The following is a 13,990-nucleotide window of genomic DNA, read 5'->3' as shown; positions in this document are numbered from 1 at the left end:
TAATAAATTAAAAATTAATTAATTAATTAATTAAACTCATTAAAAGTAAAAAAGTCCTTTTACAATTAAAAGTTCTAGGTATAAATTAGATTTTCCTCTTATCTTTCTTATTCAGAAAATCTATTAACCAAAATTCATAGACTATGATAACGTAAGACTAAAGGTTTGGAGGTGAGTTTGAAGTTCAAATTTTTTCAGGTAAGATTCTAACCCTAGTTAATATTTTATATTCGTTAATTACTTTTGAACACTTTAGATATTCTTTGGAATATCTCAATTTTGATTAGAGTTCGTTTAATTAATTTGTAGGTAAAAAAGATTAAAAATTTATTAACATAGTTTGATTTATTAATGGAGATCGATAAATTTTGATTACGCAAATGAATAGATCTAGATTAAAAAAAAGTAAAAAAATTATATAGTTTCGGATGTGAAAATAACATAAAATTTGTAAGTATGGAGGTTAAAAGTTTTGACTTTAGAGAAAAAAATAATAATAAATAAAAATGTTGAAAGATGCATAAGAACGATTTGACATGTTGAAAAAAAAAAAAAAACTGCATGGGGTATTTATTAAGTTTCAGTAGGAGATTTAAATAATAGTAATAATAGTTTAATGCAAATAAATATTCTTAAAAGATTTAATTTAGATAAGTTAGAAAAAAAAATTATTATTTAGGAAGTTGAAAATAATATTGAATGATAATAATATTAATATGAGAAAATTAATTAGATCCCTAATATTAAATAAAATATTTTTAAGATTGTCAAATTTTTACCTTTAAATAATTGTGTATGATATTATGTTAGGTGATGAGTAAATTCGTCAAGCTAAATACTTCAAGTTTTTGAGCGCTTCTTCAAGGTAAGGGAAATTAATGCAAATTTTTATAAAAGAAAATAATTTTCTTTTTATATTGTATTTTGAAATGTGTAAAAATATTATTTTTATCTTTTCGCATGGATCAAATATGTGTTTTGTATGAAAAATATTTTTTTTTTGATAATTTTCTTTGTTTATTTATGAAAAGTGAAAAATTTTGGAGATATGATATTTTGTTTTGCAAGTTTGAATTAATGAAATAAAGTGTTTGACTCTGGTTTTTATGACCTTAATCAACGGGTTATAATTGTTGACCTATTTGGCCCTAATTAACGGGTTATAATAGTTGATATTATATGACCCTAGTCAACGGGTTATAATAGTTGACTTTATGACCCTAGTTAACGAATTATAATTGTTGATATTTGGTTTTGTTCACCTTAACTAGAACAAATTTGGAACTAGTCACTCATTTGTGAAGTCTCACCTAATTGGGCACCATTTGTTATTTGATAACTAGAGTAAAAATATTTTGAATGCATTTGATGAGAAATTATTTTGAAATGGATATGAGAAAGTTTTGTTGAAAAGTTTGAATGTATTAGTATTTGAACTCAAAAGTTTTCATGAAAATAAGTATATGTTATATCACATATTTACAAGCATGATTGAACTAGTTGATTTATGAAACTGTATTAATATTCCTTATTGAGCTTTGAGCTCATTCCCCTTCGTTGATAATTTTCAGGTACCCTCAGTTCCGATGAGGAGTGACGGTTAGGAGGGGAAATTGGCTTAGTAGGACTTTTGTCAAAACTTTCTTTATTTTGAGCATTGTTAGATGTTAAAATTTATTTTCCATTGGAATTATTTGAGTTTGGAGTTATTTGGACAATAACACTTGGTTTAATGTGTTAGTTTCAAAAATTGTTATTTGGAGATTTTAGAATTTTTGTTCTACTACTCTGAACAGGAATTTGGCAATTAGTAAATTTCCAGTTAAAATATGATTGTTTGTATTGTTTCCACTCTGAGCCTTTGAGCTTGAGGTGTGAAATCACCGTCATGCTCTTGGAGTGGGTTTTGGGACGTGACACTCATCCTACTTCCATTAGCTTCTTTCTTTCTTTTTCATCCATGATATTGTTGAATCTCCTCTCTAGTAGAAGATTGAAAGACCCTCAACTTTAGCTAGATTTAAGCCTTTAAACATGGTTGAAGTCTTTGTGTCAATAGCTAGCCTTACTCCAACATGTTTCAAGAATGCTTATACTAGTGTTCCAAGATGATTTGTGATCATTTCTCTAGTTTTTAGTTTCTTTATATAGTCCATAGAACGTCCATCAAAATTTAGTTTAGTAACGCTTACAAAGAAGGCGTAGGGAAGCATGATGGTATCTTGATCTTTTATGTAGATGATAATCTACTCATTGAAAATGTTATAAGGTTATTGTCATCAATCAAAATCTAGTTGTCTATTCAGTTCTAAATAAAAATCTATAAGCCTCGATATATTCTTAAGATTAAGGTACTTAAAGATTGCAAGAATGAGGAAAATGTGCCATACAAAGCCACCTATATTGACAAGCTTTTGATTAAGTGCATGATGCAAGACTCCAAGGAGGGTTTGCTATCCTTTAGGTATGAAGTTCCCCTTTCTCAAGATTGGTGTTCTTAGAAATTTGAGGAGAAAGATTACATTAAGGCAATACCCTATGCCTCTACAATGAGTAACCTTATGCATGCGATGCTATGTGTTAAACCAGATATTTGCTTTGTTGTAGAGATGGTGAGTAGATTTCAATCCAATCCAAGACCAGAGCATTGGACTTATGTCATACATATACTAAAGTATCTTAGGAGAATGATAAAATATATGCTTATATGTCTTTGCAAAGAGTTGGTACTCCTTAGGTACAAAGGTTTAAACTTTTTGTTTGATGAGGACTCTTGCAGGTCTACTTCTAGGGTATGTGTACACTCTAAGTAGTTTTTGTTGTTTATGAAGCAACAAATGTTTGGCTTAGGATGTTCCTTATGAGACCAAGAGTAGTTCCTTTGGTTGTATCATCCATGATCATATTTTATGATAATAGTAGAACGATGACATAGTCTAAAGAATTAAAGAATCACAAAAAGGGAAAACACATAGAGAGGAAGTATTACTTATTTTTTTAGATAGTTGAAAGATGTGACATAACTATGGAGCAAATTCTTTCTATGGTGCTTAGTATACTTTTAGGACTAGTAAGTGTTTGTTAGGATAAAACCTTTAAAAACAAGATATGATGTGACAAAATTAGACTTGAGTTTCCACTATTTTATCCTTAATTGCATTACTATTTATTTGAATATTTAGTTTTGCATCACTTGCATTGTACATGACTTAGATGCATTATAAATTGTATAGAATATTCAAGTCATGGGTTCTTTACAAGTTGATGATTTATTCACAATCGGTTTATGGACTTAGGTAATCCATTTGAGGCTATAGTAGATTATCTCCTATTATTGGAGGGATGATTTTTTTGTTATTGAGATAAGTTTCCTATAGTAAGTGCATCACTGTATATGGTTACACATTAGATAGGATCTACATTGGGTCGTGACATTGGCTATAAAGCAGTCATGACTTCCTCAAGCTATTATACTGTAAGGACTCTCAACCTTGAGAGAATATTGAGCTCATGATGAAGTCTATAATGGCTTTGACCAAAGGGTAAGACCTTAATGTTGTCATATATTCCTTATAGATCGGGTCACTATTGATTAAGGTTAGTGACAATAAGTATTCTCAAGATAGATACCATGACATCTTATGGTTTTGAGATAGTGTCCATTTGAGTAATCCTAAGGACTTGTGATCTGAAATCTATAGCACTATAGTAATTTCTTTAGAGGAATTTGATATATGCTTTTAGTGAGTTAGGGTATATTAATAGATCATATAATAGGAGGATCTGAGACTCAAGAATTATAAAGATAATCTTGAGAGGTTGATAGTCTCTACCTCATTAAATTACAGACATTAGTTCATGAGAAGTCTACATGCAATGGATAGTAAGTCAACATTGGGGAAATTGATTAAATTAAATTAAATCAATTCTTATCTTGATGTAATGAAATAGAATACTAGAGTTCATTTAACTCTCTTTAATGGAATTTTGAGTTAATTTTAGAATTAGATTATGAGAGAACTCGTATTTTCTTATAGGTCCTAGTGTTCCCACTTGAGCTCATATTCTTTGTTGGTACAAAGGTTAAGAAAATATGGAGAATTAATCATTTATGTGCATAAGAGCATTTTGGTAAAAGTGCAACATTGCATAGGATTTGGGTTTGGGAACATTCAAACCCTTAATATTATTTCTCACACACCCCATGGGGCTAAATATCTGTTTTTTTATTGCTTCAAAGCAAAAAAATAGATGATAGGCGAGAAATTAGAGAGTGAAAACCAGGTGAAAGGCAATAAAAAAAATCGAGGAGTCATGATGACAAGTCTAAATGGAGAAGGGAATTATACAAACTTGAAATAATGTTGGTAGTGACTGCAATGGTGGTGCTGGTGCCAGAAATAGAAAAGAGAAAGAGTCATGATGGAATTGAAGCAGTGAGACCATCAATGAGATGACAGTAGTGATGGTATATCCAAAGGGACCATAAAATTGAAATGCAATGGATCTCATTGGCGCCTTGCCAAAAATGAATGATAATGGTGGAGATGAGAGCAGCTAGAACCGGTTGTGGAGGTGATTGCAGTAACGTGTATATGTCAGGGAGGCTAGTGACGATCGGCTATGAGGGTAGCGGTGGCCGATGCAGATGCCAGTGGTGTCGATGCCGAGGATGGCACTGGTTTCTGCCTCTCCAAGTTTTTCAAGCAAGAGCTTTTAGAGTGTTTAGTGCGGAACCAAGATGATGAGTGGTAAAGGTCTCGGGCAAATTATATCAATACCGTTACAATATCTACCACACACATCGATGGAGAATGGTCAGGAGACCAGTAAACACATCCCATAAGGTGTAGACTGATTATTGCTGCAATGGTGATCAGCCTTTCAAACAAGACTAGACCAATATTATTTACCATTAAATTGTTCTAGCACGCCCATATATTGGACCAACACATCCAATTGACTAAACCGTATCTCCAAGACAAGCAAAAACTTTTATAAGCTTATAGAAATTAATTAGTTTCCACTTACAGAACTTAATTCGAATTTTGAATGATAGAAAAGATGTTGCAGATAAGAACTTATCTTATTCAAGTTGGGAGTAAGATGCTCTTGCAGGAAGGTGCATGGAAAGAGGTTTCAGAATTTAGTGTTTCTTTTTACATTTGAAGTTGAAACCTCTTATTTGCACACTAATTCCTGTTATGCGAACATGTTTTCTAAAGGTACGGTCGTGCTAAACGAGCTAGCTCCTAGTATCTAGTCTTGAACGGCTGGTAAGCCCTAAGATCGGTCACAACACCGGCGATTGAACCAATTCCAGCTACAATAGAGATCATAAGACACGCCAGACTCAGCATTTGAAAGCAAGTCCATTTGACACCCCATTTTGGTATCCTTCTCTGAGCGATATACATCTCGACGGGGAAGTAAACAGCAAGAGGCCAGAACGCGAATGCCCCTATTATTCCCAAGACGTCATTGAAGAATGGGAGCAACATTGATACAAGGGTGGTTACCATAACAAAAGCCGATCTCCATACTAATCTAAAGAGGTTTAGATTATAGACTCCCCAGCATGGTATTGGAACCTTGATTTCCTTGGTGATAAATGTGCTACTTGGACATTTCTTGGACAACCATTTTTCAATGAAGGCAAAAATTGGTTGAGAAAAGACTTGGTAAGCTCCAACAAGGTGGATTACTATGGCGATGTTGGCAATATCAATGAGCCAAAATGGATCACGGAAGCCAAACTCAGTGAGGAGGTTTCCAGGAGCTTGATCCCCTAAAGCTGCATAGCCCATGCAGCCACAAAGCATATAGAAAGATGTTGTTATCGCTACACTTATCAGGTTGGCCTTTTTCATTGTTGTTGCTTCTGACGGAGGGGACTTGATTGTGTCCTGTCAAGAAAGTTATTCCTCGCTCAAAACCTGAAAACTTTTATGCTGGATTCACTTATGAGCTGAGAAATATACCTGAATTTCAACGAGGACAAATGAATAGCAGTATGAAAATGCTATGTTAGCCAAAGCCTGGAAACACTTCCATAGCTTTTGTGTTCTTGTGATGGTTCCGATGCTTATTCCGGTGAGAGTACCCTTGAAAGTTCCATTTGCTGGTCATCCATTTTCAATCGAGGTGAATCAGGTTGAGTGCAAAGCATTGAGTTTCCAAGCTCACAAAGATTATAGAAGCAAATACATACCTGCAACAGTAGAAACCCCGAGGCCTAGACCTATTGAAGAGTAAGTAAAGGACATGATGGAGGCAAGAATAGAGAGCCACCATATTTGATCGAAGTCTGGAATCTGAGACAACACGATTTCAATAATGCCAAACATGATCATGTAAGGGTTGCTCGACTCATGGCATGGGTTCTTATTGCCACTCCTGTGGAAACAATTAGACCGCATAACTGCCCTGCAGATTGGAATTCAACAGAGTCAATAATACAAAGATCACGATCCCCCCATGTTTAAAACATACATACTAACTTGAATCAAATTCGACTCACATCATGCTTACAGATGTTGCAATAGTGTATCCAACCGTGATTCCGAAAAGATTGCAGTACTGGATTATGCCACATATCTTGACCTTTGCTCCACCAAGATTGGATTGAACGACCTCCATGTAAGTATAGTTTCTCTTTCCAGATATGGGATCACCTGACCTGTAACAGTCTGCTAGTAGAGATGAAGTATAACACATTACAACTGCGAACATGAGAATTACAGTTGGTCCACCAATCCATCCTAGCTGAGCTACAGCCCATGCTAATGAAAGCACCCCGGATCCGATAATAGATGTGATTATGTGGGCACTTGCAGTCCAAACAGTTCCTAGTTCATATCAAGAATCAGGAAACAGGAACATGAATTTCTTTTCTTCAACAAAGAGAGACGAAATATCTAACTTGGGAAGGCAAAAATGAGGGGATTAATTACCTGTTCTTTTTGGGCGGCCATCGTCGTCCAAGCATTTTGATATATCATGTGGAAGGACATCACTTGGGAGATGAAGCATTTGGTGTGGTTTCTTATCCACCTTGTTTTGGAAAAAGCCCAAAAACACCACCAAAAAAAGGGCTTTGTGTGAGAAAAGAATGGAACATTGGAAGGCTAAAATGTGGCAATGATATGTTCTCTCACCCGCTTATGCATTACCAAATCAATTAGTGAAGTGGCTTTTGTGCTCAATGTGACTCTTGAATCTAGCTAGAATGGGAGAAACATCCCCAATATTCTACACGAAGATGCAATCAATTTGAGCATGAACGAGAATCTCTAGTTTTGATTTCCATCAAAATGAAACCAAGTGACAGCCTATATGCATGGCTTATGGTCTCATTTATAAGTATATATATTCTTAATATTCACTCCTCCAATCTCTTCTCCCATTTGACCCTAATATTTCAAGGGTTCAAAGCTTTCAAACTCTTTATATCAGACTCCATGCAAAATATATGCTATAGGATGCCAGTGTCACACATATATGCCTTTGGTCCTGTATAAAAATGGATGCCAAAACCAATGTCAAGAGTACCCTTTTATCCATAAATATAATGAAACTTCCATAGTTCCTTACCTGCAGCATTGTTGTTCCAGCCTTCCCACCTAACAAACCAAAGCACACAAGAGAAAGAAGAAATTGGAAGACCAAATGTTCTTTCCCTTTGGTAGGTTCCTAGATCTGAGGCGCATATATATGCCATCTACTAGTAATATTTTACTCTATTTTATGTTGGGTCTCATCAAAGGTCACCTGTGTCCATAGCCCAATGTGTATAGCCGCCTTCTTCATCACTGAGTTCGAGAATAAATGCTCCTCCACCATGAATAAACAATGAACATTGACTCCATTTTACCTATATGGAGAATTGAACAATGTCAAAGTGTAAAGGGGGACCTCCACCTCCGTCAGATTCAAGGCCTCAATTTGTGTCATAGTAATAAAGTCACAGAAAATGACATGCACTGAGAAGTAATTAAGACTAGCCACTTAGATTTTGCACTTTTCAAGAACACTCAAATTGACTTCATGAGTATGGGAAATAGCCCCCAGTGGAAAAGAAACTGTAAGGACATGGAAGTGAAGGTGCTTGGATGTTGCATATTCAGAATTGAGCACTTATCAAATTCAAAAAATGTCCTATGAATTTGGAATTTTAGAGTTCCAGATCTTATATCACGGAATTATTTAATGAGGGTGAATAGATAGTGCTCAATTATTAATCCAAAATTTTGATTTTTATTTTTTGTTTTATTTATTTCATAGGATGTAGTTACTCAATAAACAAAGAACATCCAATCATATCATCATAAATAGGACATGTGATTTAAAAAATAAATAAAATCATTCACAAATTATTGAGAAACTTTGTAGATGTAAAAACTAAGGTGATGTTTGTTTTTTTTGCTTTTTGCTGAAAGCAATTTATTTTCAGAATTTAGGTTGTTTGTTTTTCTGTTTTTTCATGACTTATTATAAACTTTTTACTAAATAGAAAAAGTCAAAATATGTAACTTTTTCTAAATAGAAAAAATAACATATTAATTTTTCTTTACTTTTTAATATTTAATATAAATAAAATATTTATAAAAACAAACAACCTAACATTTAACACTATTAAGCATTAAGATTCTATTTAGAATTAAATAAAAAAAAAACAAACATCACCTAAGAAGTCAATAGACCATAAAATTAAATTCACTAAATATGAAGATAAAGTACATAAATTTACCTAATGATAATTTTCTTTAAATTACACTACAAGAGCCCACACTTAACCTTACATCCATGACATTAACGCATGTATGCTCCTTAATAGACTCCTCAATGGGTACTTGAGGGGGATGCATCGGCTATCGTGAGCTCAATCAATAATAATTTATCCTTATGAAAACATTAGGTTAATTAAGCACATAAACTAATGATTATGATTAAGGTACATGGAAAATGAAAAGAATTCTCTCAAGGGGCTGATATATATATATATATATATATATATATATATATATAGACATATCAACTAAACTTTAACCAATTTAAGAGGATTTTAGAAATTATAGAATACCAAATTTAATTTTAAAAACTCACGAATTTGGATTTTAAAAAAAAAAAAAACTAGTAAAATTAGGCACAAACTTTCAAGCATCATTGGAGGATGCTTGAGCGCTTTTAAGTAAATTTAGTTTTTAAAAGTATATTGAGTCTTAATTCAAGATGAACGAATAAAATTGTCAACTTTATTCCCACCAAGAAATAAATAAGAACGTAACGCACCATATCTTCATTCCCACCAAGAATGCACCGTTTGAGCCTTTCAAAAATGTTCTGAAAATCACAGGAAACATGATTATCATCCATACTTCATTCATGGGGCTCAAAATAAAATTCCAACCCAGCTGGCTAAGCCTCCATTTTGGTCTAGGAAGAATGGGAAAAATACAAAAGAAGACATTAAAAATACTTTTAATTTGATTCCTTTGCCAGCACTCTTCCTATATTCTTCCTTGTGAGTGGAAGTATCTTTGAAGATTGACTCCAATCTTTGAAAGAAGAAAGTTCACACGTGTTTTATTTAAGAACCTCTACTGCCAGAGATTCCACAACCAATAACCCCCCTTTAGCTGCTAGTGCTTTTCTCTCTTTCAAATTACATATAATTGTAAGAAATATTCTCATTTCAACTAACACCCCCATTAACTCTTGACACCCAAATCACATTCTTCAAACAAATCATATATACCATAGATCTGCAACTTTTAATATTCCTTTTTTCTTTATACATGTTGAATGGCTATCACACTTATTTTTTATACTAAAATAGTAACTTAACAAACAAATTCATGACTTGATAATCAAACCAATGATATACAACATAGATTTGGAACTTTTAAAATTCTTTCTTTTTTACATGAATTGCTCTACCTCCTAATTGGAAGGATGACGTGTCTTGATCATTAAAAAAAAAAATGCAATATTAGCAAAATATCCAAGGACAACCATTCTCATTCTCATTGTGATGTTTGAAAAAATACATATAACAAAACATAAAATAAAAAAACAATAAAAAAGTTTATTAATATCTTTTTAAAAGAAAAAAAAAATCAAGAAGCTATCAAGAAAATTTTAAATGAAGCATCTAATCCAACAATGTTCAACTACTTTTTTAGTCCCAACAAAGTTCAAAAAACTTAGGAGAAGCACTACACACATGCTATGTTGTGCGAAGAAGCTGCCTCATCCATTCCTTTTTGAGATCCTCGTCAAGGCTGAAAAAAAGTGTGACTTTCACTGGGTCACTGATGATCACTTCACTTAATTTCAATATGTCCAACTTACTAAGACCCGGAAGCTTCACCAACTCAGCCACCACTTTATCCCCTCTTTGTTCCTTTTCTTCTTGACGGGCAATACAAGATATGAGCCTTTCTAATGCATTACAGGTCCTCACCATTACTTCAGCTAAATCTGCATATTCCCTTGACCTTTTCCTACAAGACTGCGCTGACCCTTCTTTAGAAGATGATGCTGATGTGGATGGTTGAGCCACTGAGACATCGGCCTCTACAATGTCCAAACCCACATCATTATTTGCGACCTCCTCTTGGTGTAGCTCCTTCATAACACCGGCCGGTGAGACAACTTCTTTCTTACACACACGGTCTTTCCCAAGGATCTGTTTCAAGTCCTCATAGTGGGGGAAAGGTTTAAGTCTCAATCCATGTGCATCCCTATGGTCCTACAATTCAGACAAGTATGGATGATAAATTATAAATCCAGTTTCAAACAACATAGAAACCATTTTAAGTATGTTTACCTTCACCCATCGTTCATATACATCTATATGACAATGGATCATCTTGTTCTTTTCATCCCATGAGAACCCGCTGCCATGTGAAAGCATGTCAGTTATAGCATTATATTGCCTTTTTAAAGTCTTCACTCGAGACTCAATATGTGGACTTGCTTTCAATCCACAACCTGGCAGCTTGTCCTCCAATAACCTTTCTACTTGTGCAAACGTGCCTGGTCTAAAACCATTATCACATTTCATCTTCCCAGAAACACATAACTCAACCAAGGATTCAATCAATTTTGCATCCTCCTTCGGTGTCCACACTCGCTTGTTTTTACCCCGTCCCCTAATTGGACCGCTTGAAGTCGACTCCATTCTAATTGATCATGCACAAGTGTAACACCACATCATTACAACTCCAATCTTGGTGCAAAACAGAGAGACATATTACTTTCAACCAGTCAATACATGAAAAGATACCAAGCCAAAACAAATATTAACATACAATATCCATTTTTCCTTGGTATTTCTTTCTTTCTTTTCTTTTTCATGCAACTTTATTCTTCAGGAGGTTTCACATTTACTGTTTACAAAGGGGAAAAAAATCCATTCCTTCCATTTCATCCATGAATCATAAGCATTCAGTTAGTCTATAATTTATATCCAAAAAGTTCAGCCATATAATCCACCAACATAGCTGAGCTATCAATACAAGGAATGAGGAACACAAAATCACATGAAACAATCCCCAGACTACTTCTCCATAGTCATCCCAATTTTTCAATAAATCACATCCATGTCAATCATCAATTGGAAAAAGCGATTCAGAACAGGTGTGTGGACAATTTAGCATTTGTCAAGAAACATGTAGAAGCACAATAAGCAAAGTTACATTTACTCCTTAAAATCAAAGTGATAAGAATGAGTCAATAACAAGCTCACAAATCAAACAAGAGTGATAAAAAGAGAAATATCTCCCACAAACTTAGGATCACTCATGCAGTGAATCCGTATAGAAAGCAAATCAACAAAGCTATTTAAATTACACAATCATTTTGGAACAAAAAATTCAATGATCATGTAATTTTCAATTCCAAAAAAAAAATGACATAAACTACTCTCACAGAACTATTTTATTCTGAAACACCCAACAAAAATTTATTGGAAAATTACAAAACAACTGCATCAATCAGCCCCATTCTGCACTACGAGACCCTTCAAACTTTAAATAGATAGAACCCGAACCCAAATCCTTATCCTATTCATAATCACCAAAGTGTAGATTAAAGAACCTAAACCCCAATTATATTCGAAATCTACAATTACAAACCAAGACAACCTGATTCCCAATTACATTCAAAGTTGCAATTAACAATAAAGAGAACAGAAACCCTAATAACATTCAAAATCCTCATTCTGAAACCTGAAATCACTGGTCCATAAAGCCCTAAGAAACAACTCAAATCGAAATCAAACCCTCGTTTGAAGGGGAAAAAAAAAAGAAAGAACAAAGAAAAAACAAATATCAATCCAAACAAACTCGAAATTCCCATTGGAAACCTTAAACCCTAATTTCTAGTCAGTTGTATGGAAAAGGCCGAATGAGGGAAAGAGATCATAAAATTGAACCAACATCAAACACAGAGAAACTCGCAAGGAATGGAGCGATCAGAGAGACAGAAGAGTTTGGAGACTGAGATTACGCGGAATGCGGTTTGATTCTTAATCCAATTAATTGACGTTGGGAGGTAGTCTGAGTGACAATGGGATTCCCATGTGCTCTTCAGGGAATGGTTGAAAATGTGAATGAATTATGGCAAATTACAAAACCTAAAATTAAAAAGGAAAAAATTGATACATAGCTTTTACTTAAGTTAAGAGGTATAAATTTCCCTTTTTTATATTCTCTACTTTCACTAAATATATTGGAAACAAACACCTTATACATTTTTCTAAATATAATTATATTATCTTAAATTATATTATTTACGATATTTTTATATAAATGGAAATTATTATTATTATTATTATTATTATTTTATTTTTGCTTTTTATGTCTATTTTTATACTTTTGTAGCATGGGTTAGTCGTAATGAATCATGGAGTTTTAGTACATATAAATTATTTTTATATATTTTTTCAATATATTAAATGATGTACGGCTTTGTTCATTAGTTGTTTAAAAAGGGTTATTATAAGATACATCTCTATAATAGGTCTCCACATCCTTATTTTGCACAAAAATATACCTAAAATTCATTATTTTGTCTATCTCAAGTTTTGAGAGCACTAATTTTATAATTTGAGGATTAATTAGTGAGTTAAAAATATGGGGTGTGATAAGAAATATTTCAATTCATGAAGCACAAATTTAATCTCAAATTTTATTTCAATTTAATTCCATTTAATCTTTTATGGTTCCATAAGGTTTAATTCTAATTATGAAAATTAAATCAGATTTGTTATAATATTAAATTCAATTTCTTAATATGGTATGATACAAATTTTATCAAATTTCTCTAGGTCCTCTAATAACATATTTAATATTCAAATCTAATCTCAATTATTTATTAGTTAAATTTCTTTTAAAATTTAAATTTAATTCCTAAAATTCCCACCCCTTAAATATGACAAGGGCAAAAATTTCAAACTAATGATTTTTGATGGACTTTTCCAAAATTTCTTCGAATTAAAAGTTGACACATAAATTTTCATCATTCTTTTTTATCATTTGATTAACAATTTAAAAAAAAAAAAACTTTTTTGATTCCTAAAATTGTTTAGTCAATGAAAACTCAAGTATTATAAAGCATCTTTTTTGGAGCATTAACAAATGATATGGATTGGCTGGTTGTCCATCCACAAAGATGTGTGACATATCACATGATATTATAATTTTTTTTGGGTAATTCCTCTTACATCTTGGCAAACCAAGAGCAAGCTACTAGTTCCTGCTCATCTACAGGAGCCTAATAATATAAAAATAGAGATATGATATTCATTACTTGTGAGGTTTCATTAGTGTACAAGACTGTCAAGCTATTCATTTGGCCCCAACATAGCAGACTAAAAACACATCTAGTTGAATAGTATTAATCTCATAAGAGAAACAAAGTAGATAGTTTTAAAAATAATTTTTCAAGGACATAAGTTAACTTTATACTTATTGTTAGTTTTTAT

General features: G+C 32.9%; 2 protein-coding genes across 6 annotated transcripts; both read right to left on the bottom strand.

Annotated features, from left to right (window-relative positions):
* Window positions 1-5,007: 5,007 nt before the first annotated feature.
* Window positions 5,008-12,649, bottom strand: LOC117918617 (amino acid permease 4-like). Of its 5 annotated transcripts, none has more exons than XM_034835393.1 (10): window positions 12,444-12,646; window positions 10,832-11,186; window positions 10,226-10,753; window positions 9,292-9,342; window positions 7,771-7,873; window positions 6,954-7,053; window positions 6,521-6,848; window positions 6,212-6,426; window positions 5,982-6,121; window positions 5,008-5,906 (listed from the first exon to the last, which is right to left on the bottom strand). In XM_034835393.1, the coding sequence occupies exons 5-10, from the start codon at window positions 7,840-7,842 to the stop codon at window positions 5,253-5,255; spliced, it is 1,509 nt and encodes a 502-aa protein (XP_034691284.1). In that variant the 5' UTR covers window positions 7,843-7,873; window positions 9,292-9,342; window positions 10,226-10,753; window positions 10,832-11,186; window positions 12,444-12,646; the 3' UTR covers window positions 5,008-5,252. The 5 variants fall into 5 exon arrangements, with proteins under 5 accessions (XP_034691284.1, XP_034691285.1, XP_034691287.1 ...); XM_034835394.1 differs by having other exon boundaries at window positions 12,514-12,645; XM_034835396.1 differs by having other exon boundaries at window positions 7,594-7,873; window positions 10,832-12,649.
* LOC117919332 (uncharacterized protein At2g29880-like) lies at window positions 10,229-11,185 on the bottom strand. Its single transcript, XM_034836506.1, has 2 exons — window positions 10,832-11,185; window positions 10,229-10,753 (listed from the first exon to the last, which is right to left on the bottom strand). The coding sequence occupies exons 1-2, from the start codon at window positions 11,183-11,185 to the stop codon at window positions 10,229-10,231; spliced, it is 879 nt and encodes a 292-aa protein (XP_034692397.1).
* Window positions 12,650-13,990: the final 1,341 nt, after the last annotated feature.

The sequence above is a fragment of the Vitis riparia genome, chromosome 7 (assembly GCF_004353265.1).
Source record: "Vitis riparia cultivar Riparia Gloire de Montpellier isolate 1030 chromosome 7, EGFV_Vit.rip_1.0, whole genome shotgun sequence".
Taxonomy (NCBI): domain Eukaryota; kingdom Viridiplantae; phylum Streptophyta; class Magnoliopsida; order Vitales; family Vitaceae; genus Vitis; species Vitis riparia.
Note: the sequence above shows the minus strand (reverse complement) of the source record. Positions and strands in the feature narration are given on the sequence as shown.